General features: G+C 53.4%; 2 protein-coding genes across 8 annotated transcripts in view; one reads left to right on the forward strand and one right to left on the reverse strand.

Moving 5' to 3' along the window:
- The window catches only part of Daam2 (dishevelled associated activator of morphogenesis 2), a 111,201-nt gene extending 89,139 nt beyond the window's left edge, over window positions 1-22,062 (forward strand). For 3 of the 4 annotated variants that reach the window (XM_005389656.1, XM_013516990.1, XM_013516989.1), the window contains exons 15-26: window positions 3,344-3,451; window positions 5,674-5,700; window positions 6,594-6,700; window positions 7,836-7,920; window positions 9,765-9,871; window positions 9,985-10,073; window positions 15,140-15,308; window positions 15,484-15,591; window positions 16,754-16,814; window positions 18,150-18,281; window positions 19,113-19,283; window positions 19,488-22,062. In XM_005389656.1, coding sequence (XP_005389713.1) covers window positions 3,344-3,451; window positions 5,674-5,700; window positions 6,594-6,700; window positions 7,836-7,920; window positions 9,765-9,871; window positions 9,985-10,073; window positions 15,140-15,308; window positions 15,484-15,591; window positions 16,754-16,814; window positions 18,150-18,281; window positions 19,113-19,283; window positions 19,488-19,715 — 1,392 coding nt within the window. In that variant the 3' untranslated portion in view covers window positions 19,716-22,062. The remainder of the gene's footprint in view (window positions 1-3,343; window positions 3,452-5,673; window positions 5,701-6,593; window positions 6,701-7,835; window positions 7,921-9,764; window positions 9,872-9,984; window positions 10,074-15,139; window positions 15,309-15,483; window positions 15,592-16,753; window positions 16,815-18,149; window positions 18,282-19,112; window positions 19,284-19,487) is intronic. The other variant, XM_005389657.1, reaches the window with a different exon arrangement.
- A 547-nt stretch (window positions 22,063-22,609) lies between these two features.
- The window catches only part of Mocs1 (molybdenum cofactor synthesis 1), a 30,235-nt gene continuing 25,796 nt past the window's right edge, over window positions 22,610-27,048 (reverse strand). For 2 of the 4 annotated variants that reach the window (XM_005389659.1, XM_013516991.1), the window contains exons 9-11: window positions 26,201-26,321; window positions 25,653-25,700; window positions 22,610-24,066 (exon numbers count right to left, since the gene is read on the reverse strand). In XM_005389659.1, the coding sequence (XP_005389716.1) occupies window positions 23,306-24,066; window positions 25,653-25,700; window positions 26,201-26,321 (930 nt within the window). In that variant the 3' untranslated portion in view covers window positions 22,610-23,305. Of the gene's footprint in view, window positions 24,067-25,637; window positions 25,701-26,200; window positions 26,322-27,048 lie in introns of all 4 variants that reach the window. The other 2 variants (XM_005389662.1, XM_013516992.1) reach the window with 2 other exon arrangements.

Raw genomic sequence — 27,048 nt, forward strand, 5'->3', positions numbered from 1 at the left:
GGGCTGAAGGGGAGGTTCTAACCTCAAACCAAACCTGTGTAAATCATTCAGCTCCCTTCCTCCCTCCTAGAGGGATCGCCAAGATTCTTTCCACCTGTCTGTGTGATCGGGGTGGACACGTGGAGGATGAGTACTGCTCACTCATAGTCTCTGGGGCTTCTGAAAACATCTCCAGTCTGAGCTAGGGCAGCTTTAGACGCAGCTGGTAGCAGTGTTGCAAAGCAAGACAGGTAGCGCTCATGGCAACTGCACGCACAGCTGTGCCCTATGGGTGCTGCAGCGTGGCCAGAGAGACCAGTTGTGCAGGGGCAGGCTCACCGCATCCAGAACCAGAGCCCAAGGTTGTGCAGCAATGCTGTTCATGAGCAGAAAGGATGTTATTTTTATTGTGGTGAAGGGGTATAGACGGGGTAACTCATACTTCTGTGACCTTCTCATGTAGGGAGCTTCGTGCTTAGGATTTTCCCCCGGGTCCAGGAATAGTGATGCCTACAGGAATCCCTAATGACTCAGAGGCGGCAAGAGTGTCATTTCTCAACTGGGAAGTGGAGTTTGGATGGATTAGACGATGAGGAACATTTGTAGAAATTGTAGACACTTTGGCAGGAGAAGGGGTAGAGGGGAATTGAGTAATATTTGGAGAACCTGTTATCCCCGCCCAATGGTGTGGCAAGAATAGGTTATTTCATTGTTTGGGCTTCAGGTTCTGATCTGTATAATGGGGATAATGATAATATTCATCTCAAGAGGTGGTTGTGAGGGTTGACTGACTTAATACAGATATTCCTCATTGACGACCTACCTGTTTAATGACTGTTTAGAATGATCCCGGAGGCACGCTGTGGGAACTTGTGACCTACTACTTGGACTTACAACCTGCCTAATTTTGTACAGTTCTGTCCATCATGGTTGTAGAGCCTGCATATCTATTGTACAGTATACCTTGTTTATACACTGCTATAATTTTTGCTGATTGTACTGTGCAGTATAGTACTGTTGTTTTATGTTCTGCTATACATTATAGTACTGCAGGTAAGAGTTAGGCAAATAAAAGCAAAGTCACCAGGTTGGAGTTTCCTTTGGCCATTTTTGTTCTGAATATTGCAATGTACATACTATATACAATTCCTCATTTAGCGACCAATTCATTTAACGACCTACTTGCAGGGCCGAAACTCAGTCATTAAATGAGGAATGTCTGTATCCATAAAGTATTTGGAACAGAGATTAACACAAGGAAAACCTTAGTAGTACTACTAGATTAGTTGCTATTAGTGGTGTCGCCATGCGTGCTTTAAGTGTTATCTCACTTACTCCTCATCTCAGTACAATGAGGTAAGCATCCCTGAGAGTCAGTTTCCCTTCCTGTGACGTGGGACATTGCCCACAGCACCACATCATGGCAGGGCCGGGAATGTCTGCCAGTGGGGCTGCCTGGCTCCCAAGGCTGTGAATGCTCTATGGGGGAAACAATGACATATGTCCCCAGAACGATTTCCCTGGTAGGTAAAGCAGATCACTAGAAGACCAGAGTTCCCCGGGCTCCAGAGTGGAGACAGCAGGGTCTTGGCTAGAGTAGTGAAGGAACTAAATTTGAGAACTGCTAAACAAGGTGGGGGGCGGCAGAGTGATGTGGTGGAAGTTAGGGTGTGGTGAGCATGAGGAGGAGGCCCACCTCTCTCTGGCTCTGGGCCTAGCTGTACCTGTGCCTCTCCTCCGGGCAGGTTGGGTGTGCTGGGGACGGGGTGGGAGGTGTAGGAGAAGATATGAGAGTGGATGGAAAGGATCTGTCTGTTGTGTTGTGGAGGTTCTTCCCGCCCCTTCCTTCCGCCGAGCCCCGCCAGGACAAGGATGGGAAGCTTTGCCTCTGAGCCTGTGCCTCACCCCTCCCTGCCCGGATTTTTTTTTTTTTTTGGTTTTTCTCTGGTACCGGGAACCCTGCCCGGATTTACATGGAGGATTCCCCGTGCAGGGGACTCTGGGTCATGCGGTGCCTCCGGCTCACTCGTGTCCCCATCCCATCCCCTCTGTGCCTCCCTTGTCCCCATTTCCTGGGACCCAGCTCCTCTCCCCAGTCCCCTCGCTCTGCTCCACACATGCTCCTTTGCACGTGCGTGTACACACACGTGTGTATGTGTGCGCATGTGCTCAGAATGGTTGTTTCTGCCATGAAAAGAATGTGTCTGTGTTGGGTTTGGCCAGTTGCCTGTATCCGTTGCTGCTCTGAGCTTCCCAGCCCGGCATTCCACACGAGGGTCCCTGGCCTTCGGAAGGCCGCAGGAATGTCCGCACCCCCTGACTCTGGCCTAGCCTCCCCTTTTCAGAGTTTAAGAAAATAAAAGTGAGTGAAAGGTTTGCTTCCTCGTGCAAGCCTTCTGAGGGGGAGACGCAGGGAGGAGGTGGCGTCATGCGGAAGGTGCCCTGGCTGCCCCTCAGAGGAAGGTGGAGAGTCGTTTTCCAGGGACAGCAAAGCTCTGGAAGAGAGAAGATTCCGAGGCACAGTGGGAGGAGCACACGGAGGGGCGTTGCTCTGCACTCAGTGTCTTAGCCCATGGTCTTCTTGTCCTCTAAGTCATCAGCAGGCCGTTCTGAGAACTGGGGCATTTGGGGACTTGGCTAACAAACAAACCTCCTCTGCAGATACCAGGCAAGGGCGATGTCTCTGTGAAGTGTCCTTGCAGTGTGAGACCCTGTGCCCCTCCCGGGCATGAAGGATGGGGCTGCCCTCCCGGGTCTGACCCGCAGGAAGTTGTACCAGAGTCCGGCTGGTCTGAGCAGAGTCACTCCAGGGGGCGGGCTGTCCTAACCTTTGGCATTGATCCACTTTCTGGGAATCTGGGAAAGTAGGAGCGAGGCCCTGGGAAAGAGAATGACTATCTCAGATACAGGAAATGCAGAGGCTTGGAGGATCCCGAATATGTGTGCGTCCAAACCAGTGACGGCTGCGCCGCAGTACCCGCGGGGCCCTTTCCAAAGGGGCCTCCCTGGCCTGCATGGAGTACAGAGAGGTGCTTTGCTTTTGCTTTTCTGGAAGGAGCACAGTGTGTCCCTTTTCCTACTTGCACACCCATGGCTCAGCACCTCAGTGATTCTGGGACATGATTCTGTGTGGCCCCGTGTGAAAAGGCAGGGAAGGAAACTTTTGGCCTCTTTCCTGGAGCAGAGCAGAGAGGAGAGGTAGAGGTTTGGAGTGCAGGGGGGATTCAGCCCCTGTCTGCAGGTCTAAAAGCCTGGCCATTGTAGTATGCGCTGTCAGGGGACAGCTGGGGTTAGGAGAGCGCTGGGCATCTCCACAAGGAAAGAACTGGGTCGACTTGGGTCTTCTGTCCATCTGGAATTTTAGGAGCGGGTCCCTGGTACCGTGTGGAATGAGATTGATGACATGCAGGTATTTCGGATTCTGGACCTAGAGGATTTTGAGAAAATGTTTTCGGCCTATCAGAGGCATCAGGTAAGACCTTTCCCCTCTGACTGCTTGGGTCTTGACTCCCACACGCCGTACCCCTTGAACTTGAACCTTAGCCCTTTCCTTCCTCCCTTTCTTCCCTGCTTCCCTCTCTCCTCCCTGGCTGCTTCCTCCTCTCTCTGTCTCCTCCCTCCCTCCCTCCCTTCTTCGCTTCCTTGCACAGATACTGAACAGTGCAATTCTTTATGGGGTGCCCTGTTCCTGAGGAGGCTATAGCTATATGGGCCGGAGGGGGCAGTCACAGTGCATTACAGTTTGTATTCACCTGTCCATTGATGAAGTGGTGCTCTGTCCCTTTTTCCCTTATGCCCCAGAGCACTGGAGGTGGCATCTTAATGCCTGGCCACCACTGTCCCCTGCTGTCTTTGGCCGAGGACTTAGAGATGACACACACAGGCCATTGTAACTTTTCAATCCATGTTTTCCACCATATTCTCCTCTCCCGATACCCCACTAGTGCTTTGAGCAGAGGTGTTGATGATGTAAGGAGGTTGGGGGTTGCTGCTCCTTGTCATTTAGTGGATTGAGGCGGGGGTGGGGCCCTGAAGGGCCAGACAGGCCCTTGATCGACCCTGCAGGCTCTATATTCACATGCCTGGCCCATGAGTCTGGCCCTGCAGCCGCAGAGGGGGTTGGGGCTTGGGCTGGGCAGATACAGGGCATTCCTGAGGTATGGGTCTCAAACTATGCCAAGGACCTGTGCTGAGGGAATTGCCAGAAATGCCGATTCTCAGGGCTCTCCTTCAAATACGGGATATGATTTTAGAGATGAGTTTGGACCCAGGAACTTGAGGGTAACTAGCATGCCTGGAGTCCTTTGCGCTAAGACCAGTTTGGGAATGACCAGCCTAGAGGCCTGAAGGTCCTTGCTTTCTCTCTGAGCCTCCTGCTCTGGGGCCACTTCCCCTCGGCCCGGGCTGTTATCTTCCTTGTTTTCTCTGTTCAGCCCGGGCTCACACTCAGGACTCCAGTACCAGTGGTGAGCTCTGGAAGGGCTGCCCTGCCCTGCTTCTCCCGAGTGCAGACCTATGGATGACCCTTCCCGAGGGCAGACAGGGCCAAGGACCCATGGGGCTGCATCTCCAGCTCTGATGTGGGAGGCCTAGAAAGAAAACAGATTTAAATGTGGGTGTTCGAGGCATCCGATTCTCTGCTCCTGAGTCCAGAAGGCAGTGCAGACCTTGCCCGTGATGGGGCAGGCACGGCCTCCCCAGGCCCCACTGAGGCTCCGGAGCTGGAAGGATTCTGTAGCCTTGGGCTTCTCGGAGTCCGAGCCCCCATGGGCCCTGGGGACAGAGGAGCCTGTGCAGGGGTGGCTCCGGCATGGTGGCCGCACGTCTCCCTCTAGTTCAAGTCTTCCTCCAGGGCTCTACTGCTGGTCTGTCCTGTCCAGTCTACAAGGCAGGGGTGGGGGGAGTTGGGAAAGAGTGTGTTGGGGGTTTAGGCCAGACCAGGTCTGGGGTCTCTACCAGCTTGCTGAGTTGAGAAGAACTGAGACCCAAAGTCCCCTGCTAGTCCTTGCCGAGCCCACTCTGCAGGGTGTGAAGTCTGCCCTGTCTTGGGGATGGGAGTCACCGAGCAGAGCAGGGGTGACCCCAGAGGTGGCATTCTGCTTGTCACCTCTGTGTCTCTGGGGCCCTGGACGGAGGTTCTGGGAGCCACGGCCTTAGCTCTGTGCCCAAGGCAGATTCTGAACTGGTGTCGTCAGCTCCCTCAGCATGCGGAAGGGAGGACACATTGTAGCTGGGCCTATGCAGCTCCCTTAGATGTCACAGGACAGAGGAGGGTGAGGAACACACTCAGGGATGCTTGCTTTTCCTGCCCCTGTGAACAGGCTCTCCTGAGCTACTCGCTCTGATCCCTTCTGTCTCCGCCACACTGGGAAGTCACCTCACATACTTCGGGCAGAGTCTCAGCAGAAGGGCGGAAGGGCGGGAAGGCAGGGTGCAGGGTGGGGATGCCGGGGAGCCCTGGAGTGCCCCGGTCCAGGTGCATAGAAGGAGCTGGTCACCCTCTGCTTGTTTGTCTTTCTGTGAGCACATCATGGCTTTGGGGTTCCCATCTCCAAGCATGGGGTCCCATGGGATTAAGGTGCACAGAGTAGATGCTGAAGACCCCCACATCCATCCTGCTGTCCCCGTCCCTGAGCCTCAGACTAACGTTGTGCATGTTTAATTCTCTGCCGGCTGTGGCTGCTGCCTGCCTAGGAGCTGATAACTAATCCTTGTCAGCAGGTGAGTCACACTGGGCTCTGAACCTTCCAACTCCCAGCCGGGGCCCAGCAGAGAGGGCCTGTCCATGTCACCTCCTGGCTTCTTGCTCATCCCTGTAGGGCAGGATGAAGTGACGGGAAGCGTCTAGAGCTCTGATCTTACCCGCCAGGCTCAAGGCAAGGAATTCTGTAAGGCTGCTCAGGTTGGGCAGCTCTAGGGGCACAATTCAGGAAGACGGTGACGTGATTTGTGCAGTGTGGAGCATGGGCTTGGAGGAAGCACCCTGAGTAAGAGTGGTGCTTCACCCAGCCACCTGCCCCCACTGCCAGGACCCATGAGAAAGAGGGGTAGAATCTTAGATTTCTTGAGGGTCTGCCAGTTATACCCCAGAAAAGGGAACTCTGGGTGTACTTCTGCCTCAATTTCCACCCTTTTGACCCTGCGATGTTGGGCATATCAGCTGTACCTGGAGTCCCCAGAAGTCAGGAGCTGTGGCCTTACAGGGTTTGGACCAACTTCCCGTCCTAAGCCTGGGAGGCCCTTGGGTGGGGGCAGTGGGAGTTGATCCCGTGGTGACTGTGGTAGGCCATGTGGCCCTGCTGATGTCACAGGGTCAGTCACAGCTTCTCCACCCCCCAGCTGCTCCCCTAGAGGGCTGACAGTCTGATCTCTAACCGCAGGCTCTGGCTCTGCACGCATATGCTCTCCCTCTCCAGCCCAGGATAAAGCCCAGAGCCCGCCCGCGAGGGTTGGTTGTCAAACACCCTACTCTCGCCCTTTGTCCCTCGCTTTCTCTCATACCCTCTGATCAGAAGCATCCTTAGGTTGGCAAGAGGGAGGTCCCCGGGGGTGGGCAGGCAGAGGACTGGGGAGCCCCCCACTCCACGTGCTTCCTCTTGGTTCCTTGTTTGCAGAAAGAGCTGGGCTCCACCGAGGACATCTACCTGGCCTCCCGCAAGGTCAAAGAGCTGTCAGTCATTGATGGCCGGAGGGCCCAGAACTGCATTATCCTTCTCTCCAAGTATGTATCCACCCTGGGACGCTGCCCTGGGGAGCTCCTGATGGGAAAGAATGGACGCTCCGGGGAGCAGAGCCCCGAGATCCAGCCAGGGCTAGGGCAAGTGGTGGCTGAGCTGAGTGCTTGGGGTGAGAGAGAGGTGATGGCTGGAAAGTAGGGTGATGGCAGCCTCTACCCAACTCCCCTCCCTCTAGAGCCTTGTCTTGGGAACCCTCCTGGAGCCGCAGACTTGTACTCTGCCCAGGAACCTGCCCCAGTCATGAGGCCCTGGGCGGCCCGGTCAGTGCCTGGCAGCTGAGTTGCTCTAAGCCTATGGAGGACCCAGCTCGGTTTAGGCCAAGGAGCACCATGATATCAGCCCCTAAGCATTTCCCGCGGCTGCAGAACAAACAGGGCAGTATCTGTGCTAACAGCACAGCCTCTGTGCAGGGCCTCCCAGAGCCAGGGTCAGGGCGACCGCCTCCCGTGCTATTCTTAGTGCTGCCCCGAGCGCCTCTGGAACATCTGCCCCGCCTGCACTCCCCTAAGTCCTTAGTTTCTCCCATTTGATGGTGGGGGGCGTGCTGGCACGCACACCGGCAGAGGGGACGCAGGGCCGTGGGGGTGTGGGGGGCTGTTGGGGGCTGCCACACCCCTTCCCAGACAGCAGGGCCACTCAGAGCAGCTCTGTGGGAGCGAGGCGCAGTCAGGGTCTGACAGCCGTTCTCTCTCCTGAAAGGGAGGGACAGGAAATGGTCCCCTCGGGGGCCTGCTGAAGTCCCGTCCTCCTGTGCAGATGCTGTAGATGATTACGGCACAAGGGGGAGAAAGAGGGTCAGAAGCCCCTTCCCTGTGCCTTCAGTCTCCACGGAAGATGTCCTCTTCCCCCCAGGGGCCCCCAGCCTCTCTGAGGAAGCCTCAAACAACACACCAGGAGCTCAAGTCCTGATTCTGACACTAAAGAGCTCGTTACTGAGTACGCGGAGTGAATCCCCTTAGGCCCGTCCGAGAAGGTTTTGCAGGGAGGAGTACCACTAAACTGCTCCCTAGTCCACATTAGGGAGAGAGCAGAGCACGTGGCCATGAGGGCTGGACAGGAAGGTTTGGAGACTTCCTTGAGCCCAGGGGGCAGGCTGCTCAGGGGTGGGCTTTGCCTCAGGTTGAAGCTTTCTAACGAGGAGATCCGGCAGGCCATCTTGAAGATGGATGAACAGGAGGACCTCGCTAAGGACATGCTGGAGCAGGTGAGGACCGGGTGGGTGGGAAGGGAGCAGCCGCAACCCTTTCCCGATAGCCCCCAGAGAGTCTCAGACTCTTGGCTCCGGGAGGAATCAAGCCGGGGGAGTTGGAGAGCTGGTTTCTAGAAAGTTCCCTGCTTAAGCCTTTCTGGGAAAAGGCTGGCAAAATCCGCCAGGGAACTCTGAGAAGGCTGGAAGGAGGTTTGAGGCAAAATCTTTCATAGGTCACAGGCCAAAGTCAGGGCAACAGTAGTCATTTCTTCTGCAAATCTCGTGTACCTCATTTGTTAAGAGACACCCAGAAAATGCCAAGCAGAAGTACTGTCAATTAAAAAAGAACTGCTGTCTATCAAAAGGCACAACAGTATTATTACAGTGAGAAGACAAGCCACACCATAGAAGATGTTTGCTACACACACACACACACACACACACACACACACACACACGTGCGCACATACACTTAACAAGTATTTCATCTTCATGAAAAAGAACTCTACAAATCAATGAGAAAATGACAAAGCAACTTAAAAATGAGCAAAAGACTTGAACAGGCACTTCAGGAAAGAGGATGGCTACATGGCCAGTGAGCATTTGTAAAGATCTCAGTCCTCTTAGCCATCAAAGAAATTGTTGCGAGCCGCAGGGAGAAAACACGCAGCAGAAGATTAAAATTTAACCAACTGACCGTGCTACATGCTGGCAAGGATGCGAAGTGATTGGCATCCTCACTGGCACAGGCATTGTGGAAAACTGTTTGGCAGGGCACATTAAGGCTTAACAGACACTCACCCTATTACCCAGTAACCTCACACTTTGATGCATACTGCAGAGAAACCAGCGTAAACCATGGTTAAGAGACACACGCACAAGTATTTACAGCAACTTTATAAAACCCCCAGAGCGTGAGCAAGCCAACTGTCCATCAGTAAGTGGGCAAATAGACTGTGGTGTGTTCATACGGTAGAATACTACTCAATAACAAACACAAACTACCAGTACTCAGCAGGGAGGGCTGCTTTACACATTTCACATCACATTGTGTGAGAGAAGCCAGACGCAAAAGACAACATACAATATCACCGCCCATCTTCTGGTAGGGTAATACGGGAGGTAGTTTGAGGCCAGAAAGTCCAGGAGTTGCTTGGCACCTGGTCACTCAGAGAAAGCAGCCTAGCTTGGGTCTCTTATAAAACCACTAATGCCATTATGGGGACCTCACGCTCATGACTTTAACTTAATCCTAATTCTCTCCCAAAGGCCCCACCTCCACATGCCATAACCAGCTGAACTTGGGGGTTATGCTCCCAACACATGAACTCAGAGGGGACACATTCTTACCAAAGCACCTGGGATGAATTCATCGATAGGAAGTTCTAGAACAGACAGATCTAGGGCGGTAGAATTCAGTTGAGGCTATGCTGGGGGTGGGGGCAGCTTTATGAAGTGAAGCCAGAGAACTTTCTAAGAAGAGGAGAATATTTTGTATCTAAATCTGGTGTTTCAGTGGGTGGAGAGTTTTGACAAAACTCACCGAGCTACGCATTTAAACTGGGTGTGTTTTATGGAGATTATATCTCAATAAAGTTTGCCGAAAGAGAAACGTCATTGATCTGTGTACTTCAGAACAGTGTACTTTCTGTAAGTTATAGCTCAGTTTCAGAAGGTGAGGGAAATCAGGGAGTCAAGGACTGGGTGCCCCGACATCCCCTCCTAGCAGATCCTGTCCACACCACGCGAGGGTCCCTCTGTTCATCCTGAACAGAGTCAGTATGTGGGCTTCTCAAACCCTGCACCCCTGGATATGCTACCCAGTGGCTTCTTGTCTGACCCACCCCTTCTCTCTGCAGCTCCTCAAGTTCATCCCTGAGAAGAGTGACATTGACCTCCTCGAGGAACACAAGCATGAGATTGAGCGGATGGCCCGAGCCGACCGCTTCCTCTATGAGATGAGCAGGTTGGGGTCTTGGGTGTGGTGGGAGGAGCTGGGGTTGCGCAGGTAGCCCTGGCAGGGAGGGAGATGAGCAGGCTCAAGAGCAGGCTTGAGATGACGCTTCGCCCTGCCCCCAGGATCGACCACTACCAGCAGCGACTGCAGGCCCTGTTCTTCAAGAAGAAGTTCCAGGAGCGGCTGGCAGAGGCCAAACCCAAAGTGGAAGGTAGGGCTGACGGCTGGAGGAGGCCTGGGGTGGGAAGGTGTCTGAGAACCAACGTGAGGGGGCAGAGGGAAACGGCTTCCTTATTCTTAACCCAAAAGAAATACCAGTGTCAAGTGCAGAATGGAAAACTATGATCCTGATAGGAAAATGCCCTGGTTTCTATGGGCATGTGTGCCAACCGCGTGACATGCTCTATGCCTCAGCGTTCGGACCCTGCAGGGAGGGGTGTCTGTTGGCGTCTGTCCCAGTGTGGGGCAGAATTGATGTGCATGTAGCAGAACCACGCCTGTCACGCATGAACGCATCCCTCCGTACCTAGCTGAGAGGTTCTAAGCGCATTACAGAAGCTATCCTGGGATATCGCTTTCAGCGTGAGCCACTCAGAAACGGATAAACTGTACGAAGTGATCTCTGGCGGTGCGGATTTTCTGGCCGGGAGAGCTCCTCTAACACAGGCTGTTTCCAGAGGAGAAATGTGTAATTTCTGAGGCCCCTGTGTCAAACGCTGTGTGAAACACTGTATGTGAATGGTCTCATTAGGTCCCCACAAGAACCCCAGGGGTGGGTGCTGTCATTACCCTCTGCTGGCCTCCTTTCTCTGTCTCCAACGTGGGCTGTGGTAGTTACCATGTTACTGGTGGGTGGTAGAGCCAGGATAGGAATCCAGGTGTTGCCCAGTATGCATCTCCCTGGGGCTGCCTGTGGGATGGTGGTGGAGGCTGGGGCAGGGGGTTGTGGGAAAACGCAGGAGGGCATGATGGTAGGCAGAAGCGAATGAGGCTGGCAGGCTCATTTGGGGTGAGGATGAGACCGCAGGGCTGAATAAGCCAGGTCCAGATTCTGAGGGTTCAGGGCTGGGGGGCCAAGCAGTGCATAGCGCCCCCTGCTGGATACCAGAGAGAGGCCATATGAATACTCCATGAGATGCCTGTCCCGAGAGAGAGGCCATTCCTGGGGTTCAGCGGGCTGCTTTGGGGAGGATGGAACCTGCAGACATTTTTGGTAATCTTCACTCTATTCCTCTGTCTGTCTGTCTGTCTGTCTGTCTCTCTGTCTCTGTCTCTCCCTCTCTCTCTCTCACACATACACAAGTGCACTGGTTCAGGCAGCGAAGGACCTGCAGGCTGTGATCATAGATAATCAGTCTGAGGGGCAGGAGAAAATATCAGGAGCTTCTGTCATTCCTAAGGTCTAGCAGTTTCTCTTTGTTCTGGTGATATGTGGATCCTTATCTTCATCTCTGCTTTCCTCCACTGCAGACTGTCCTTGGGGCATGAAGCGCAGATTAAGGGGTTCAGCCTAAGGCGCGTGTGCTCAACTATCTGAGTATGTTGAGTCAGCAGAACAGATGTGCACAATTGCCACTTGGAGCTGAGGAAGCTGAGTAGCTTAAGGATTAGAAAGGCTTAATCCCAGGCTGCTTCTTGCTCCCTGCAGCCTCCTTCTAAACTCTCCTTAAGAGTTAGCGAGTAGATGCTGTGTAAAGCCTCCTATTAATATCGAGCTCTGCAGAGCAAGATGTGTTGATGAGAACATAACTGCTGGGGAAGGTTGCTGTTCCACAGCTCTCAAGAAGATTTGTTTATCTAGAGTCTTTCGGGGCCACTGTCCCCAAATGGCCCAAGAGTGAGGTAGGGAAGAGACACCTGAAGTTGTTTGAGGTATGATTGAAATATATTTTGAATATTTTCAGTTTTTACAATGTATCACAGTCAAAGACACAGTGGCATGAATCCCCCTCAAAAAAAAAATCCCCCTTGCTTCAAACACACTCGTCCCATCATTCTTGCCACTTTCTGAAGCAGTTCTGGAAGTCCTCTTTCGTGAGTGTCTGTAGTTATGCTGTTGTAGCTGCCACTCTGTCCTGAACTGATTCAAAACATTTACCTGTCATAGTTATTCTAGTTTTGGGGAAGAGCCAGAAGTCGGCTGGTGCCAGACCTGGTGAATAAGGTGGATGAAGACACAGTGCCATGTTTGGACCAGCCTGCTTTTCTGCAGGGTGGCACTTGTCAGCAGCATTCACTGCATTTTTGATCACAGCTTGTGAAAACACCCACCAAAGAGGGCTTCCAGAACTGCTTCAGAAAGAGGCCAAGAGTGATGAGATGAGTGCTCAAAGTGAGAGGGAAGATTTGGAGAGAAGTTTATGGCAGTGTCTTTTACAGTAATAAATTACTTTGAACAATTTAAACACTCACTATATATTTTGATCACAGCTGGTGTAGAACTGGATCAGTGTGGGCAACTGAGTTGAAAAGCAGGGGATTGGGCAGGAGTTAAGATTCCTGTTCCTCCTCCTCCTCCTCCTCCTCCTTCTCAGGGCAGATACTCCTGGAGGCGATAAATTTAACCTGTGCCCCCAGAGTCCTGAGCTGTGACACTGCTCTCCCTTCCTCCAGCAGAATGGGGAGGAAGCCAGTTTGCCAAAAGCCAGCGCTCCCCATATGACAGATTTACCAATTTTTCTGTAGATATGCTCATGATTGTATTCTTGAATGTATTCTTCTTATGAATATGCTCACCATTTCCTAGGCCAAATTTACCGATTCTTATTATGAGTGCTTTCACTGAATAGAGTCGAGATGAATATGGTCGCAAAAGTAATATTCTTTTGAATACATTCATGGATACATTATTCTAGTGAATGTATCTAAAATGTCCTGGTTGCAGATGGGAAGTTTTCCCATTTACACTGGTTTCCTCTGAATTCTTGTCATTTTCTGTTTTGCCAACATTTTAGCATTTTTAGGAGGGTTCCTTTGCAAATTTTTCAGATAGTAATTCAGCCTTAGAAAAGTCATCCCAAGATATATAGCTTGCTGGAAGCTTTTATAAGTGATTTTTTTTCCAAATCAACTCTTTGTTGAAATATGATATGCATGTATAAAAGTACAGCAATCCTAAGATTTGATGAATCATTATGAAGTGGAACCCCGCTTGTGACTGACATTCAGGTCCAGATGTGGAATGTTTCCAGCTCTAGAGCCCTCTTCTCTTCCTGTCCTTCTCTCAAACATTTCGCCCTCCATCCCACAAGGAAAGGAGCTATCTTGACTTCTAGGTTGCTTTTGTCTGTTTTGAACTTTATATACCTGCAATAATGTGATATGAATAATTTTACGCTGGCTTCTTTTGCTTAGTATTATGGATGTGAGTTAATCCAGGGGGGAATTCATTTTCAGTGGTTCATTTTACTCCACTGTATATTATAATTTACCTGTTCTATTTATAATTTTTTAAAAAAATCTAAGAATAGCTCAACTATCCTTACTAAAAGCATCAACTATCCATTACTAAGAGTAATGTTGCTGTCTTGGTTACTTTTCTGTCCTTGCTGAGACAAAATACCTGACACCCAGAATGAAGGAAGGAAAGGTTTATTTAGCTCTCACAGTCTGTGGAGGTTTCAATCCGTACTGGGCTGGCTCCAAGGCAGGGTGGCACATGGCAGAGGACAACAGTTCATGGCGGCAAAAAACAGCAAAGCAACAAGAGCAAATAAGGGAGGAGCAGGTGGGCAGGATCTTTCCCACCCTTAAATTGTATGCAAACTACCCACCCCAGGGGCAGGTGAAGCACTCACACCCATAATCCTAGCATTGGACTATGGATCAATCAAAAATCTAAAAGCCTGCCCCATGACTGCATGGGGATTTAAGGGGACAAGCAGACACAAACCATAACAGCTGCTTTTGGGTCATATGCATGTGTTCAACTTAGATGCAACAGACAAAACTTATTTATAGCTTCTTTTGTACAGTTACTTTTTTTTTAACTGCTTCAGACTGAAGTTGAGTGGGTTTCTTTTTATCTTTTGTATTGGTCAGTTTTCTGTTGCTATGACTCAGATGCCTGTGAAAAACACCTTAGAGGGGCAAGTATTTATTTTGGCTTATGGTTTCAGAGTGCTGAGTCCATGGTCAGCCATCTCCAATGCAGAAACATCATGGTGGATGGGCACGGTGGAGGAAACCTGCCTACCACAGGGTAGCCAGGAAGCAGAGAGGAGGAGGAGAGCCAGAGGAGAAGTTGGGGAGATAAAATCTTCAAAGACCCAGTAACCTACTTTTTTCATAGGCCTCTTAATAGCCCATTCAGCCATGAGCCCATGAGTAGATTTATCCTTGGGAATCAACCCTTAGAACATGAGTCTTTGCGGGCGGCGGGGGGATTTCACATTTAAACTATAACATCATTATAAGCTTCATTAGGGATTTTCAGTTTGGCTTTAGCTAGTCATTACTTTTTAATATTTAAAAAAACATATTCCATGACTAGTAGTCAAAATCTCAGTGCAGGAATTTGAACTCACTTGTGCACATTAACTAAGGAAGGGCCAGAGTGTACACATCAGAATGGACTATTGGTTTGTATTTCTGGCAATGGGCATTGGGGGAAATGGTTAAGATGCCTAACATTTGGGGAAAGTTTTAAAATAGAATTGTATTTTTAAATTATGGTTTTAATTTTTAAAATATTTCAATTTTTAATTATGTTTGAGTGTCAAGTTATATCGTCAAATCTAAGACACTATCCACTCTAAATCACACTGTTACTTTATTGAGCAAAGAAAACCTGTGAATAGTCTCCAGTAACATAATTTTATTGGTGGAGTTGTCTTTCCCCAAAACAATAGAAGTTTTCTTTTTTTTTTTTCCCCCCCCGGTACTGGGAATCGAACTCATGACCTTGTGCTTGCCAGGCAGGCGCTGTGCTGCTGAGCTGAATCCCCAGCCCTCCAACAATAAAAGTTTTAAGTGCTAGGTTTAAAAGCATTACATTCAAGGACATATTGACAGCAAGACTATACTAGCGTACCAGCTTCCTGCGAATGTATTTGAAAATGTTTCATCTTGCATATAAAGACTGAGTAAGGGTCGTCAGTGACTTGGTCTTTGGTGGTGTTATCTGCTTCCCTGGAGGTAGGAACAAAAGGAAGGGCTCACTGAAAGTTTGTAAGGTTTCTGCCCCCCTGAGATTCAAAGGCACTTGCTAGTCCCTCTCTGAACTTTGGCGTGTCCTGACCCAGTCTGTGCCGGCTCTGACCTGTTCACCTCTCCCAGCCATCCTGCTGGCCTCCAGGGAGCTGACGAGAAGCAAGCGTCTAAAGCAGATGCTGGAGGTCGTCCTGGCCATTGGCAACTTCATGAACAAGGGACAGCGCGGGGGAGCCTATGGGTTCCGGGTGGCCAGCCTCAACAAGATCGCTGACACCAAGTCCAGCATTGACAGGTGCGGACCCCCTGCTTCCTCAGCATCTCCCCCACCTTGACTCGACCCCTCCCCCATTCTCACCCTCCATTTCCCTCCCCTGGACTCCTCATCTATTCCCCTCTCACCCCCTTAGCTTCCTCCTGACCCCCATGCCAGTTTCCCTGGTCTCACCTCTGGCCTGACTCATCCACAGAAACATCTCTCTGCTCCATTACCTGATCATGATCCTGGAGAAACATTTCCCTGACATCCTGAACCTGCCTTCAGAACTACAGCATCTCCCGGAAGCTGCCAAAGTCAAGTGAGGGTTTCCCCTTCCATGGCTTCCTTCTCCCCGCTTCCTACTAGGGATGGGCAGTGCTTTGGGGTCTCCTTTTGGGAGAACTAAACAAACATAATGTGCTCTTAAATCCTTGTTTCCAAGATGATTCCAGAAAATACTAGTCAAGGGGTAGGCGGCCAGTAACAGGAATGATATTAAGACCACTGCTGCTGCAGGCTTCACCCCACTAGGGAACTCTGGGAGACAGTGTAGAACACTCACCCTGGTCATGCCACCCAAGGGGTGAGGGCACCAGGTAGTCCTACAAACTCCCACACTAGTCACTGACTGCAGGAACTGTGCCATAACTCTCTGGTCATGGGTACAGGCAGAGGACACTGACCCAGACATTATCCCCCAGACCATTATCATGAATTTGGGGACTTAAATTTCCAATATGAATGCTCGCCCAGCTGGAAGAGTCAAAACCATGCACTTTACTGGGTTGGACACCAACAGCAGCTACTGTAGAAATCAGAGCTGAACATAGAGGGATGAGTAGAAGCCATGTCCAGCAGTGCCGGAAGTGTGGTAAAGGCTAACAGGTATCCAATGCTCACTGCACTTAAGATGCTCTATGTCTCAGTCTGTTGTCTGTTGCTGTGACAGAATCACTGAGACTAATGTATAATTATAGGAGTCGAAGCTAGGCATGGTGGTGCATACCACAACAGGACAGAGCAAGCATGCCAGCTCAGCTCTCTCCTTCCTCCTTAGGCCCCAAATGCCATCTTGGTACAGCACTCTCATGACTTTATCTAACCCTAATCCCACTGAATTTGGGGACTTCAATCTCCAATATGAACTTCTGGCGGGGTGCAGTCAAACCACAGCCCCCTGCTGGGAGCTGAGAAGCATCACCAGCAACAATTAGATCTAAGTCAGCGCCCGTGTGTTAGAAACCTTCTGCTACGCAGCAGGGCATGTCTGACCAGGCAGGATCTACGGGACAGAACTTTCATTCCTGTTATTGTGTGAAAGTGCCACAGTTTGGAGAGAAGTGATTTGCCAGGGCCACACGTCTGTCCACCGACACCAGGCCCTTGAGCTTGTGTGTCACCCTGCCCCTCTCCCGGAGCCAGCTTTGGCTCCTCACACCACAGCTGGTTTCCTTCCTTTCTTCCCATCTCTCCCCACACAGCCTGGCCGAGCTGGAGAAGGAGGTGAGCAACCTCAAGAAGGGGCTGAGAGCCGTCGAGGTGGTGAGTGTGTGATGTTACATCTGCCAGGGATTGGGGGATACTCTGGAGAGGTGTCTCCTGCTGCCTGAGACATTTTTGTGACCCAGGGCTGCCTGAACAACTGGCACAGTGGTACCGCCCTCAGGAAAGGGTGACTGGGTGTTTGTGGTTTAAAGGGAGGCATCCATTTAACACTGTTTCTGCATCACCAAACAATATGGCACCCATATAGTGACATGAACGTGAGTCTGCCCCATGTCTGTCCTCAGCTTCCCTGTCCAGTAGAGTCAGTGTGGACCACTGTCCCCAGAAGGCCCTGTGTCTCTCCACCTTATCCTGGGGCTATGGGAAGACCCAGTGCTCTCTGTCCCTTCACGCTGCTGTAACAAATGCCATGAACTGAATGGCTTAGAAGCAAGAAACAGTTTTACTTCTGACAATGCTGGAGCCTGGGAAGCCCAGCATCAAGGTTCCAGAAGATTCAGTGTCTGGTGAGGGCCTACTCCTCAAAGATGGCGCCTTCACCCTGTGGCTTCCTGTGGTAGAAAGGGCGAAGTTCCTTGGTCTGTTTTATAAGGGTGAGAATCACATGGTGTGCTCATGCCCCAGTCACCTTGGGAAAGACATCACCTCTGGAGACCTTCACCTGAAGGGGTTAGGATTTCAACATAGGAACTCTGGTGGGGAAACAATTCGGACTCCAGCACCAGTCTCTGGTCCCCACCATTCCCGCTCTGATGGCTTCTCAGCTAATACTACCAATGGCCCAGAGGTCTTCATGCTTGTATCCTTCAAAACTAGGGACTAGAGACTGTCCCCATCTTCACTGTGAAGGTGGGCGGCAGGGAAAGGGAACCCAGAGACCAGGCTTAAGTGTAAGAAAGTACATTCTTTTGCCACCATGGAGAATGGAGGGTGACTTCCAAATATCCGACTCTGTAGTCCTTTGAAATACCCAGAGTGTGGTCCGTGGTCCGGCAGCATCTGAACCAGCTGGGATCTTTAGTATATGGATTAGCAGGGTCTTTCTGATCACCTGTGGGTCTTGTTCAAGTGCAGGTTCTGCTCCACTGGTCTGGGGCAGGGCTGAGAGCCTGCATCTCTTGAGATTTCCTAGGCAATGCTGCTGGCCTCAGACCACACTTTGGTAACGAGGCATTAAAGGATGAAAGATGGCCATCCTGGTGGCCAGGGGACAGACAGAGGCAGGCAGATGGGCTGATGACCCGTATGGTCCTTGTCAGAATGCGGGGTTTCCCTCTTCTGCATGAGTGACACGGGGGAGACGGAGTGACCCCCGGGTACCTGCCTCTCACCCCGCATCCACTGAAACAGCCTTTACCTCTCCCTCCCCAGGAGCTGGACTATCAGCGACACCAGGTGCGAGAGCCCAGTGACAAGTTTGTCCCCATCATGAGTGACTTCATCACGGTGTCCAGCTTCAGCTTCTCAGAGCTGGAGGACCAGCTCAGTGAGGCCAGGGATAAGGTAAGGGCGTCCCACACCATTCCCAGTGCCCCTCCCCTCAGCCTTACCCAGCCGAAGCGCCTTCACCCTGGCTCCCAGACAGCCTAGCAGGCACAACCACAGGGCCACCGCTTAAGAGTCTGGATGACTGTCCCACCCCTTACCTTATGGGTCTGCTAAAAGCTCACAGTCCCATTCAACAGATGGGGCGAGGGTTAGGTCAAGGGACCTGTGCTCAAGATGCAACAATACAGCTGGGTGACAGTCCTGATGCTGTAGCCCAACTTTGTTTTTTTTTTTTTTTAATTTTAAAGATAAAAGGAGGGAAACATTAACAGACATACAACATTTTACAACATATCACAAGCACAATACAGACAATACAGAGTTACAAACAAAGTGGTAGGGAATTAACAATGGTGGGTGTATTACATATTGATATCTTCAAAGTGGCTTCTCATGAAAACAGATATAGACATGCAACACTGGTCAACCAAAGACTCATTGACAGTTTCTTTCAGCATAGAAATAGAAGACAGAAGAACAACCATGTTAACTATCCTGTATATACATACATACAAAATTTCTCCTTCTAGCCCAACTTTGGATCTGCCTCTAGCTGCTGCTCCCACTAACCGGGACACGGATCCATAGGGGACTTCTTAAACCGTGGGGGGAGGGCGAGGGCACTGAGATTCAGCATTTCCAACAGGCACCCGCGTCCTGATCCCAGGCCTTTCCTACGAGCCGGACTCAAGCCTTTCCTTAGCAATCTCTATCTCCGGGGGCCCCCACCCCAACTCGGACTGGGCTCCGCCCGTGACATCGCCAACCTGTCCCTTCCTTCTGCAGTTTGCCAAGGCCCTGATGCACTTCGGGGAGCAGGACAGCAACATGCAGCCCGAGGGGTTCTTCGGCATCTTCGACACCTTCCTGCAGGCCTTCTCGGAGGCCCGGCAGGACCTGGAGGCCATGAGGAAGAGGAAGGAGGAGGAAGAGCGGCGGGCGCGCATGGAAGCCATGGTGAGTGGCTGGGCTGGGCGGGGGCAGGGCGATGGGGTAGGCTGCGGTGGGGGCGGGCAGCACAGGGCCTGGGGCACACCGCGGGGCGGGGGAGCCTGTGACAGTCAGCCCCGGGCTGCGGTAGGCGGCCTGTGGGGTGGGCGGGCTGGCGTCCTGGGAGGGGCATGGTGCGCACCGGGCTCAGCCCCGCCTCCGCCACCCCAGCTGAAGGAGCAGCGCGAGCGTGAGCGGTGGCAGCGGCAGCGCAAGGTCCTGGCCGGCGGCTCGCTGGAGCTGGAGGAGAGCGGCGAGTTCGATGACCTGGTGTCGGCCCTGCGCTCCGGGGAGGTGTTCGACAAGGACTTGTCCAAGCTGAAGCGCAGCCGCAAGCGCTCAGGGAGCCAGGCCCCGGAGGTCACCCGCGAGCGGGCACTAAACCGGCTAAATTATTGACCTGGGGACTGGCCGCGCTGGATGCCACAGACGGGCGGGGCCGGGAGGGCGGAGCGGAGCAGGTGGTGAGATTTCACTCGGTGCTGGGTGTCGAGCCCAGGGCTGGGTCCTGGGGCGCGGACTCCCCCGCTTACCTTCAGGGGCTCCTCTATTCTTCTCTAAACAAGAGTCTTTCTGGGTCCTGGCCCTCAGGGGTCATTCTTAGAGCTCGCGTGGACAGCCCTGGCCAGGAACCTTAGGCTGTGGGGTGCCGGTCCCCCACCCCAGGCACCCACGTTCAGGACAGAATTGTTTCAGATCTAGACCCGCAAGGTCCATGGACCTTGGCCAGCTCTCCCGTGCCACGGGGAACGGCGGGGAGGAGGGTAGCTCCCTTGGGAGCCAGCTGAGGGATCCTGGCTCCCATCTCTGATCTGGGGCCAACTTTCCCCTTGGCTGGGAACAGGCAAGGCATCGTGTGTTAGAGCGGCGAGCTCAGCTCTGGCCTGTTCCAGAAAAGCCACCATGGTGCGAGGCTGAGGCAGGGCCCCAAGCCGGAGGACCGAGGAGCAGCTCCCCACACTGTGGGTCCGTTGGTCTCTCCCTCTCCTCACAAATCCATAGTCCGGAAACTCACCCTCGGGTTCCAGGGTTCTGACTCACTCCTGGGTACCCGCCGAACCTGCAAAGGGCGGGGTCCTAGACCGACCTCCATCAGCACATCTTATGCTTCAGGCACGGGGCCTTGTGATCACGCCCCACAGCGCCTGCCCACTGTCAGGGTGACACAGCGACACCACTTGTGGCCGATGGTGACACTTGAACGCCCCCCTCCTGCATGAACTACCCGGTCTACCACTCGGTATTATCACTTAGACCACTCCCTTTCCCTGACACCACAGGGCACAAGCCGCCTTGGCTGTCCATTCTGTAGGAGACCACTTGGAACTGCATGTGCCTGGCCCTGGGGAGTTGAGTCCTGAGGGCCTGCGCTGCCTTTAATGTCACCATTTCTAAGGGCGGCCTGTCTGTGTCGGGCCATGCAGACAGAGGAAGGCTGGCTTCGCTGGGGGTACCTGGTCTCTGGCGCTTGGTTTGGTTCTTCCCTGACTTTCAGGGGGCTTTCTGGTCCTCCCGTCCACTCCCTCCTTTGTGTCCATCTTGAGCTGTCCTCGAGGGATGGACGGGGTGGCCGTATGTAGGCTCATTTTTTAAATGGAGGGGGTGAGGTCCGTTCCCTGAAGGCTCTTATTTTCTGTACCGCCCCGGCCCTTCCTCTCCTGAGCCCAGCCTAGCCTGGTCTTTCTGCCCTGCTCCTCTGCCCTGGCGTCTTTACCAGAGTACAGACTGCTGGGCTAGGCTCACTCTTTTGCTGCTGTCTTTGCTCCGAGTCAGATGCCGGGGGTGGGGGAGGGGCGGTGGTGGCCACAGAGCCGCAGGGGAAGAAGTGAGGTTGGTGAGCCCAGCAAGTGTGTTGGTTTGCGGGGGCGGGCGGGTGTGCTCCGCTGGGAGGGATCTGAGCAAGTACGAGCCTGGCCATCGTAGGGCCCAGGAGAGGGCACGCTGAAGGCTTCTAGGAAGAGCAGCTGCAGAGAGTTTGGTGAGGCCCATCTGTACCCCATGTCCAAATCTTGGCCTTCCCACCCACCACGGAAGACCGGCTGTGCGCCAGAAAGAACAAGGAACAGAGAAGCTGTTTACGAGGCAGGCGGTCCTCAGAAAGGCGGAGGTCGGTGTAACTGTTTACAGAGGGTGCTGCATATGTTCTTCCAGAGCCCAGCCTTCTTGCCCCCAGAGGCTTTTTCTTTCCTATTTATTATTTTCCACATCTGGCCAATGGCTCTTGGTACTAGTTGATGCCATGGTAGCCAGATCAACAATGCCGTGGACCATTAAGCCCAACTCAGTAAAAAGGGTCTGGTGCCCATGAAGATGCTGAGCGGGTCCTTGATGTTAAATAAGGCTATTAGTACGTTCCCTGGTCTTCCTTTCCCCCGGCTCCCACTGCTCCAGCCCCCTCTGGGTAAGATTCCGCAGCTGTCAACCTAATGCAACCCTTCTTAGCGGCATGCACTTACTCCCTATCTACCTGTAGAAATATGTTTGGGAGAAAATTCTCCGGGCAGGTGGGGAAAGGCCTGGTTCAGGTTCTCTGTCCCACTGCCACCAACTGGGGAGCTGCGACCGTGTTCCCTGCCCTCTCCCAGGGATCTCCACCCACCTTCAGGCCAAGGCCGCTCTCACCAGCTGTCTCAGATGACAAATGAGGCTCATGTACAAAATCCGCAGTGTTCTTTCTACCTGCACCTTTTTATAAGAATATATGGTAATACTAAAAACTATTAAATCCATACCACCCCTACCCAGACTGCTTAGAAACGCGTGCTTTTTCCCAGAAGGGACTTGGGGTGGGTCAGGGAGTAGGCACAACCAGTGGTGGGCTGCAGCCAGCTCCGTGAGGGCTTCCGGTCACATTTTTAGGAATTCTGCAGACCGTTTGGTGTGACGGGGACAGCCTGAATTGGGAGTATTGGTAACACTGAAAATTGTCTTCCAGAAAGCCGTCTGTAGGTTGGCCAGCACACCTTGGCCCCAGGCAGATGAAAATAAGGCTGGGGGACCACCAGGGACAGACCCAAAGATGCTCATGCACAGGAAGGAGAGACCCAAGGAGGCCAGGTGCAGGTTTGGGGGTGGGAGAACCAGGAACCTCTAATTTGCTCTTGGTAGTTGTAGCAACCCTCAACCCCAACTCAGCCAAATCGATGCCAGGGTGCAATTCTGCAGAGGGGCAGGAGTGTAGGGAACCTGCCCTTGGCCCTGGCAGGGTCTCCCCCTACTCCCCCAGGAGAGGCTTAGGATGGAGGTGAAGGTGTAACAGTGTGGTGCCCTCCCCACAGATACAGACCTCATTCTTGCATCTCCAAAGTTGGCATCGTGGCTTTATTTGGGCACTGACAGAGTGAGAGTGACCTCCAACACTCTCTGCTCCCTGATATGTCCCAGGGTAAAGGGAGCGGGAGCAGGTGTGGCGGTCAGCCAGGATTCCTCAGGGTTGAGGCCATACCTGGGTCCTGCTAAGAGGAGCCCAATGCCTACAGGCTGGCTGGGGCCCAGACTCAGGCAAAAGGAGGGGACGGGTACCTCTTGAAGGAGGGACGGCAGAGATGTGGGGACTGTGGCTTCTCAAACTTGGGGAAGCAAAGCTGCTGCTGAGAAGCTGTGAAACATTCTTGGTGCAAGCATGTGCTTTTCCTTTCTCCAAGAGGGTTCCTTGGCGGAATGAGCCCTTATTCTTTCCCCCATAGAAGAGGAAGTGAAAACTCTGAATTACAGGCTAGGCTGAAGTGCATGCCTAAATAACGTGACAGGGTGTTCCAGGTATCTAGTGGTGCGCTTGGCGAACTCCATTAACTCAAGAGTTCTGGAAGGCTGTGAGGGCTGCTGGAGTCTGTTTCATATAAAGTGAACTCCACAGGTTATTATAGATCATCCAGTGACCAGCGGGCTTGACTTTGGGTTCCAACTGGTGAAGGTCATGCTTTAGTAACAGGTTGGAGGAACTTGGCATCCTTTCCTTGGCCCAAATTGTGTGCAGGTGGGTGGGAGCCCTACACCCGGTGGAAGTCCCCACGCTGGCCTCCAGTCTTACTGACGAGCTTGATCTCCCCGATCTCGATGTCCCTGCTGACAGCCTTGCACATATCATACAGGGTGAGGGCCGCCACAGCTGCGGAGGTCAGGGCCTCCATCTCCACCCCAGTGGGGCCCCGAGCCCGGCAGGATGCCCAGATCACTACAGCATGGCGCGAGGGGTCCAGCCTCAGCTGCACCTGGATGTGGCTCAGGGCCACGTGGTGGCACAGAGGAATCAGCTGGCTGGTCAGCTTGGCCGCCTGGACCCCAGCCAGCTGGGCCACCCCCAAGGCATCTCCCTTCTTTAGCTGGTTGTGCTGGACAAGCTCGAAGGCCACAGGCCCCAGAAGCACCACAGCAGAGGCCACCGCTTCCCGATCCGTGTCTGGCTTCCTGCCCACGTCGACCATAGCTGCCCGCCCTTCCGAGTCCACATGTGTGAGTTGATCTGAGGTTGCCCAGGGTCCTGAGGCGGTGGCAGGAGCCCGGGGCCCTGGACTAAGGCACGTTGAGGTGGTGTCCAAGTCTGCCCGGGAGCTGTAAAGTCTCAGAGGGGATCCAGCCCCCAGCCACAGCCAGGACAAAGGAGGGGCCTGGGGGGCCCAGTGTTCTTTCCACAAAGTTGCCATCGGGCGAGAGAGAAGCAGCCTGGGCCTCCGACCCCGAGCAGGGACAGGCCCCCAGGAAGTAACGACTGGACTGGCTGGTAGGGAATCTTGGAGCATCAAAAATAACCCTGGAAGGCAGGAAGCACAGAGAAGACAGACTCAGCCCAGAAGGCAATCCTTTTCCCGCCTCTTCCCAGCCCACATCTCACATCGCGAGAGGAACGCAGCGGGAGCAGCACAGTGAGAAGACAGAGAACAGCAGGCGGACGGGAGATGCTGAGTTCACGTTCACAGCCCTGCACCAGTGTGGCGTGGGGGTGGCCAGGCCCGGTGCTGGGGTTCTGCCTAGCTCCCGTTCTCCGAAGAAGCTCTGAGAGCCCACTGAATATAGGTTCATCTTCAGTGTCTCTTCATTTTTCTTACACTACATCTAGGTCTCACCCTAAGTTACCAATTACAGTTACCTTCACTTTCCTATTACTGGTGAGGGGTTAATAGTAATCATTTAGGATTCAAGATACTAAATGAAACAATGTCTTTCAAGTCCACCAAGCACATCAAGAGGCCATGAAAACTGACAGGCAGATTCTACCCGACCAGGAACCTTGGGAAGGATGCTCCAGGCTGCTGTTACTCCAAAGGAGGGCCAGGGACCAAGAGCACCAGTGTCTCCCAGGAACTCAGAGGTGGGGGCCCATCCTAGCTCTCCCAAGTCAGAATCTGAAACAAGACCCCCAAGTGGTCCCCAGGACAGGCAAGGTACAGGCCCTGTCCTAGGCAGCTCTCATCATACAGAACCAGACTAGCATACACTCCATTCCTGAGGTTAACGCCTTCCTTCCCCGGGTGGCTGGTGTGCAAAGGTGGTCCTGGGGCTGGCTCTAGCCCAGGCCAGCCCACTTTCCTGGGCACCCCTGGGCCCAGTTTTGCTCCAGCCTCTGGAGAGAAGCCCTCCTCCAGTTTTGCTCACTGCTCTTTATTGGCTGGTGCGCACTTTGGAGACCCAGATGTGGGTGTGATCAAGGGGGCAAAGCCTTGCTGCTCTCATCTGGACACTGTGCTGGGGGCAGAAGCGGCCCTCCAGCTCCTCATGGGTCGGGTAGGAGACCAGCTGTGGTTTTACCCAGAGGTATTTAGATCAGAACCATCGGTCTATGCGCATGAGCTCCATCCTGTGCACGTATGTTCCTGAGAGCTAACTGGACATTGGGAAGTGGCGATCCTGGCTGTCTCCTCCTGCCACAGTAAGGTGATTAGCTGGCTGTCAAACTGAGCCTGGCACAGATGTGCAACACACGGGGGGCGGGGAGTAGTCCAGACACGTGCGTGGGTCACCCCTTGCTGCAGTGGGGCAAGGATGCCTGCCTGCCAGTGTATCCAAGCTAGGAGACTCCACAGCTGAGGACAGGATCTCTACTTTAACCAAAGGCTCCACTGTTAATGAACTTAGTGATCATGAAATCTAGAGAACCCCCTTGCTGATTTCTGGTGGGAGGCAGTGGCCACGTTTCAGGTGTGTACGGCAAGGGGGAGCTGCAGACGGGGAAGACCCAGGGCTTAAAGGGGTAGGAAAAGATGGAGGAATAGGAGAAGAACACAGATGCAAAGGTCAGGATGAGATGCAGGAGCTGGGGGTGTCTCGTGGCAGGGGACCCCACCCCGCAGGATCCCCAAGTGACAAGGGTGAGTGGTTACGTACTGATGGGTCACCCACCGATGAGGATCATGGGCCGGTTCTTCATCTGGGCAATATTGAACATGCCTGGGGTAGGGGAAAGATGGGGGGCGGGGAGAGCGGAGGTGGGGAGGAGAGTAGGGAAGGGGGGAGGGGTGGGGGGAGAGCAGGGAGAGGGGAGAGGAGAGTTTGCTGAAATCAGTGGGTGACCAGAGCTGGCCCAATAGCCCAGGGTGCATGCACTCAGCTACGGGCATCCTGACACAAAGTTCCCCCATGCACCAGTGCGAGGCCCCCCAGGACAGAGCCCATAGGACAGTCAGTGCTGCCCTCCCCGGCAGAGGCACTGTGTGGAAACCGACAGGTAGTGACACCCTTGCCCTCAGCCCAGGAGAATTTCCGGGTGCGGCTAAGCAGCACTGGCTACGCCAATCTCCCCCAGGGAGACCCGTCCCTAGGTGCCGAGTCCAAAGCTCCCTTGGAAGCAGGCAGCAGCTGGGCTGACACGGAGCTTCCTCCTGGACTCTGTCCTCACACACCAGTGTTGCCAGGCCTCCCTCCCGGTGGCATGGCCCGCTTGCCCCTACCTGCGTGCTGCCGCTTCTTCCTGCCCACCGCGGCCCCGATGATGGTCAGCAGCTCCTCCTCAGAGGCGCCCGCCCGCAGGTGGTCCCGCAGCGAGACCTCCGAGTTCCCGAAGAGGCAGACCTGAGTGGGGTCAATGACAAGCGCCTTGCTCATCCCTGGGCCTCTGCATCTGAGTGAGCCCCAGGCTGCCTGCACACCAGCGGCCAAGCCTCCCACAGCGTGATCAAACCCACGGCCCTGAGGCACAGAGCTGCTGCAGGGAGGGGTCAGCGGGGTTGGAAGAGCAAGAAGGAAACCTGGACTTCCCAAGCCCAGTGTCTCGGCCACATTTCCTTCAGAGTGTGCAACTCAACCTGAATGTTCAACAGAGACAGCGCAGAAGGATCCAGCTCCGTGTCTCTCTGTGACAGGGACACGGCCTCAATCACCAGGAAAGTTGACCCCAACCAGTTGGAGCTAGGTCCACCACACTTCACTTTGGGTGCACCCGGTCCCTTCATGGAGGACGTCACTGCCTGCCCCTGCCCCTCCTCTCCTCGAGCCTGAGCAGCCACCAAGGGCTGGTGGCTATGCCATCCTGTGATCACTTCAACTTGGCTCCCTGCTTCCTAGTTTTGTGAGCGGCTGGGTGCTATGGGGCTCAGGGGCGGACGAGGTGGTCTTAGCCATCAAGACATCCACAAACCTTGCAAAGCACCTACTATGTGGCAGCTCTGCTCAGGGTACTGTGGACACAGAGACAGAAGAGCACTGGAGAAAAGATAGCGATGAATGGATTCTAAGCTGGAAGGTGTAACCATCTCCTCTGTATCAGGACTCTCCATTTCTAACCTCCCAGGCCCCGGGC

The sequence above is a fragment of the Chinchilla lanigera genome, unplaced genomic scaffold, assembly GCF_000276665.1.
Source record: "Chinchilla lanigera isolate Chin_1 unplaced genomic scaffold, ChiLan1.0 scaffold00036, whole genome shotgun sequence".
NCBI lineage: Eukaryota > Metazoa > Chordata > Mammalia > Rodentia > Chinchillidae > Chinchilla > Chinchilla lanigera.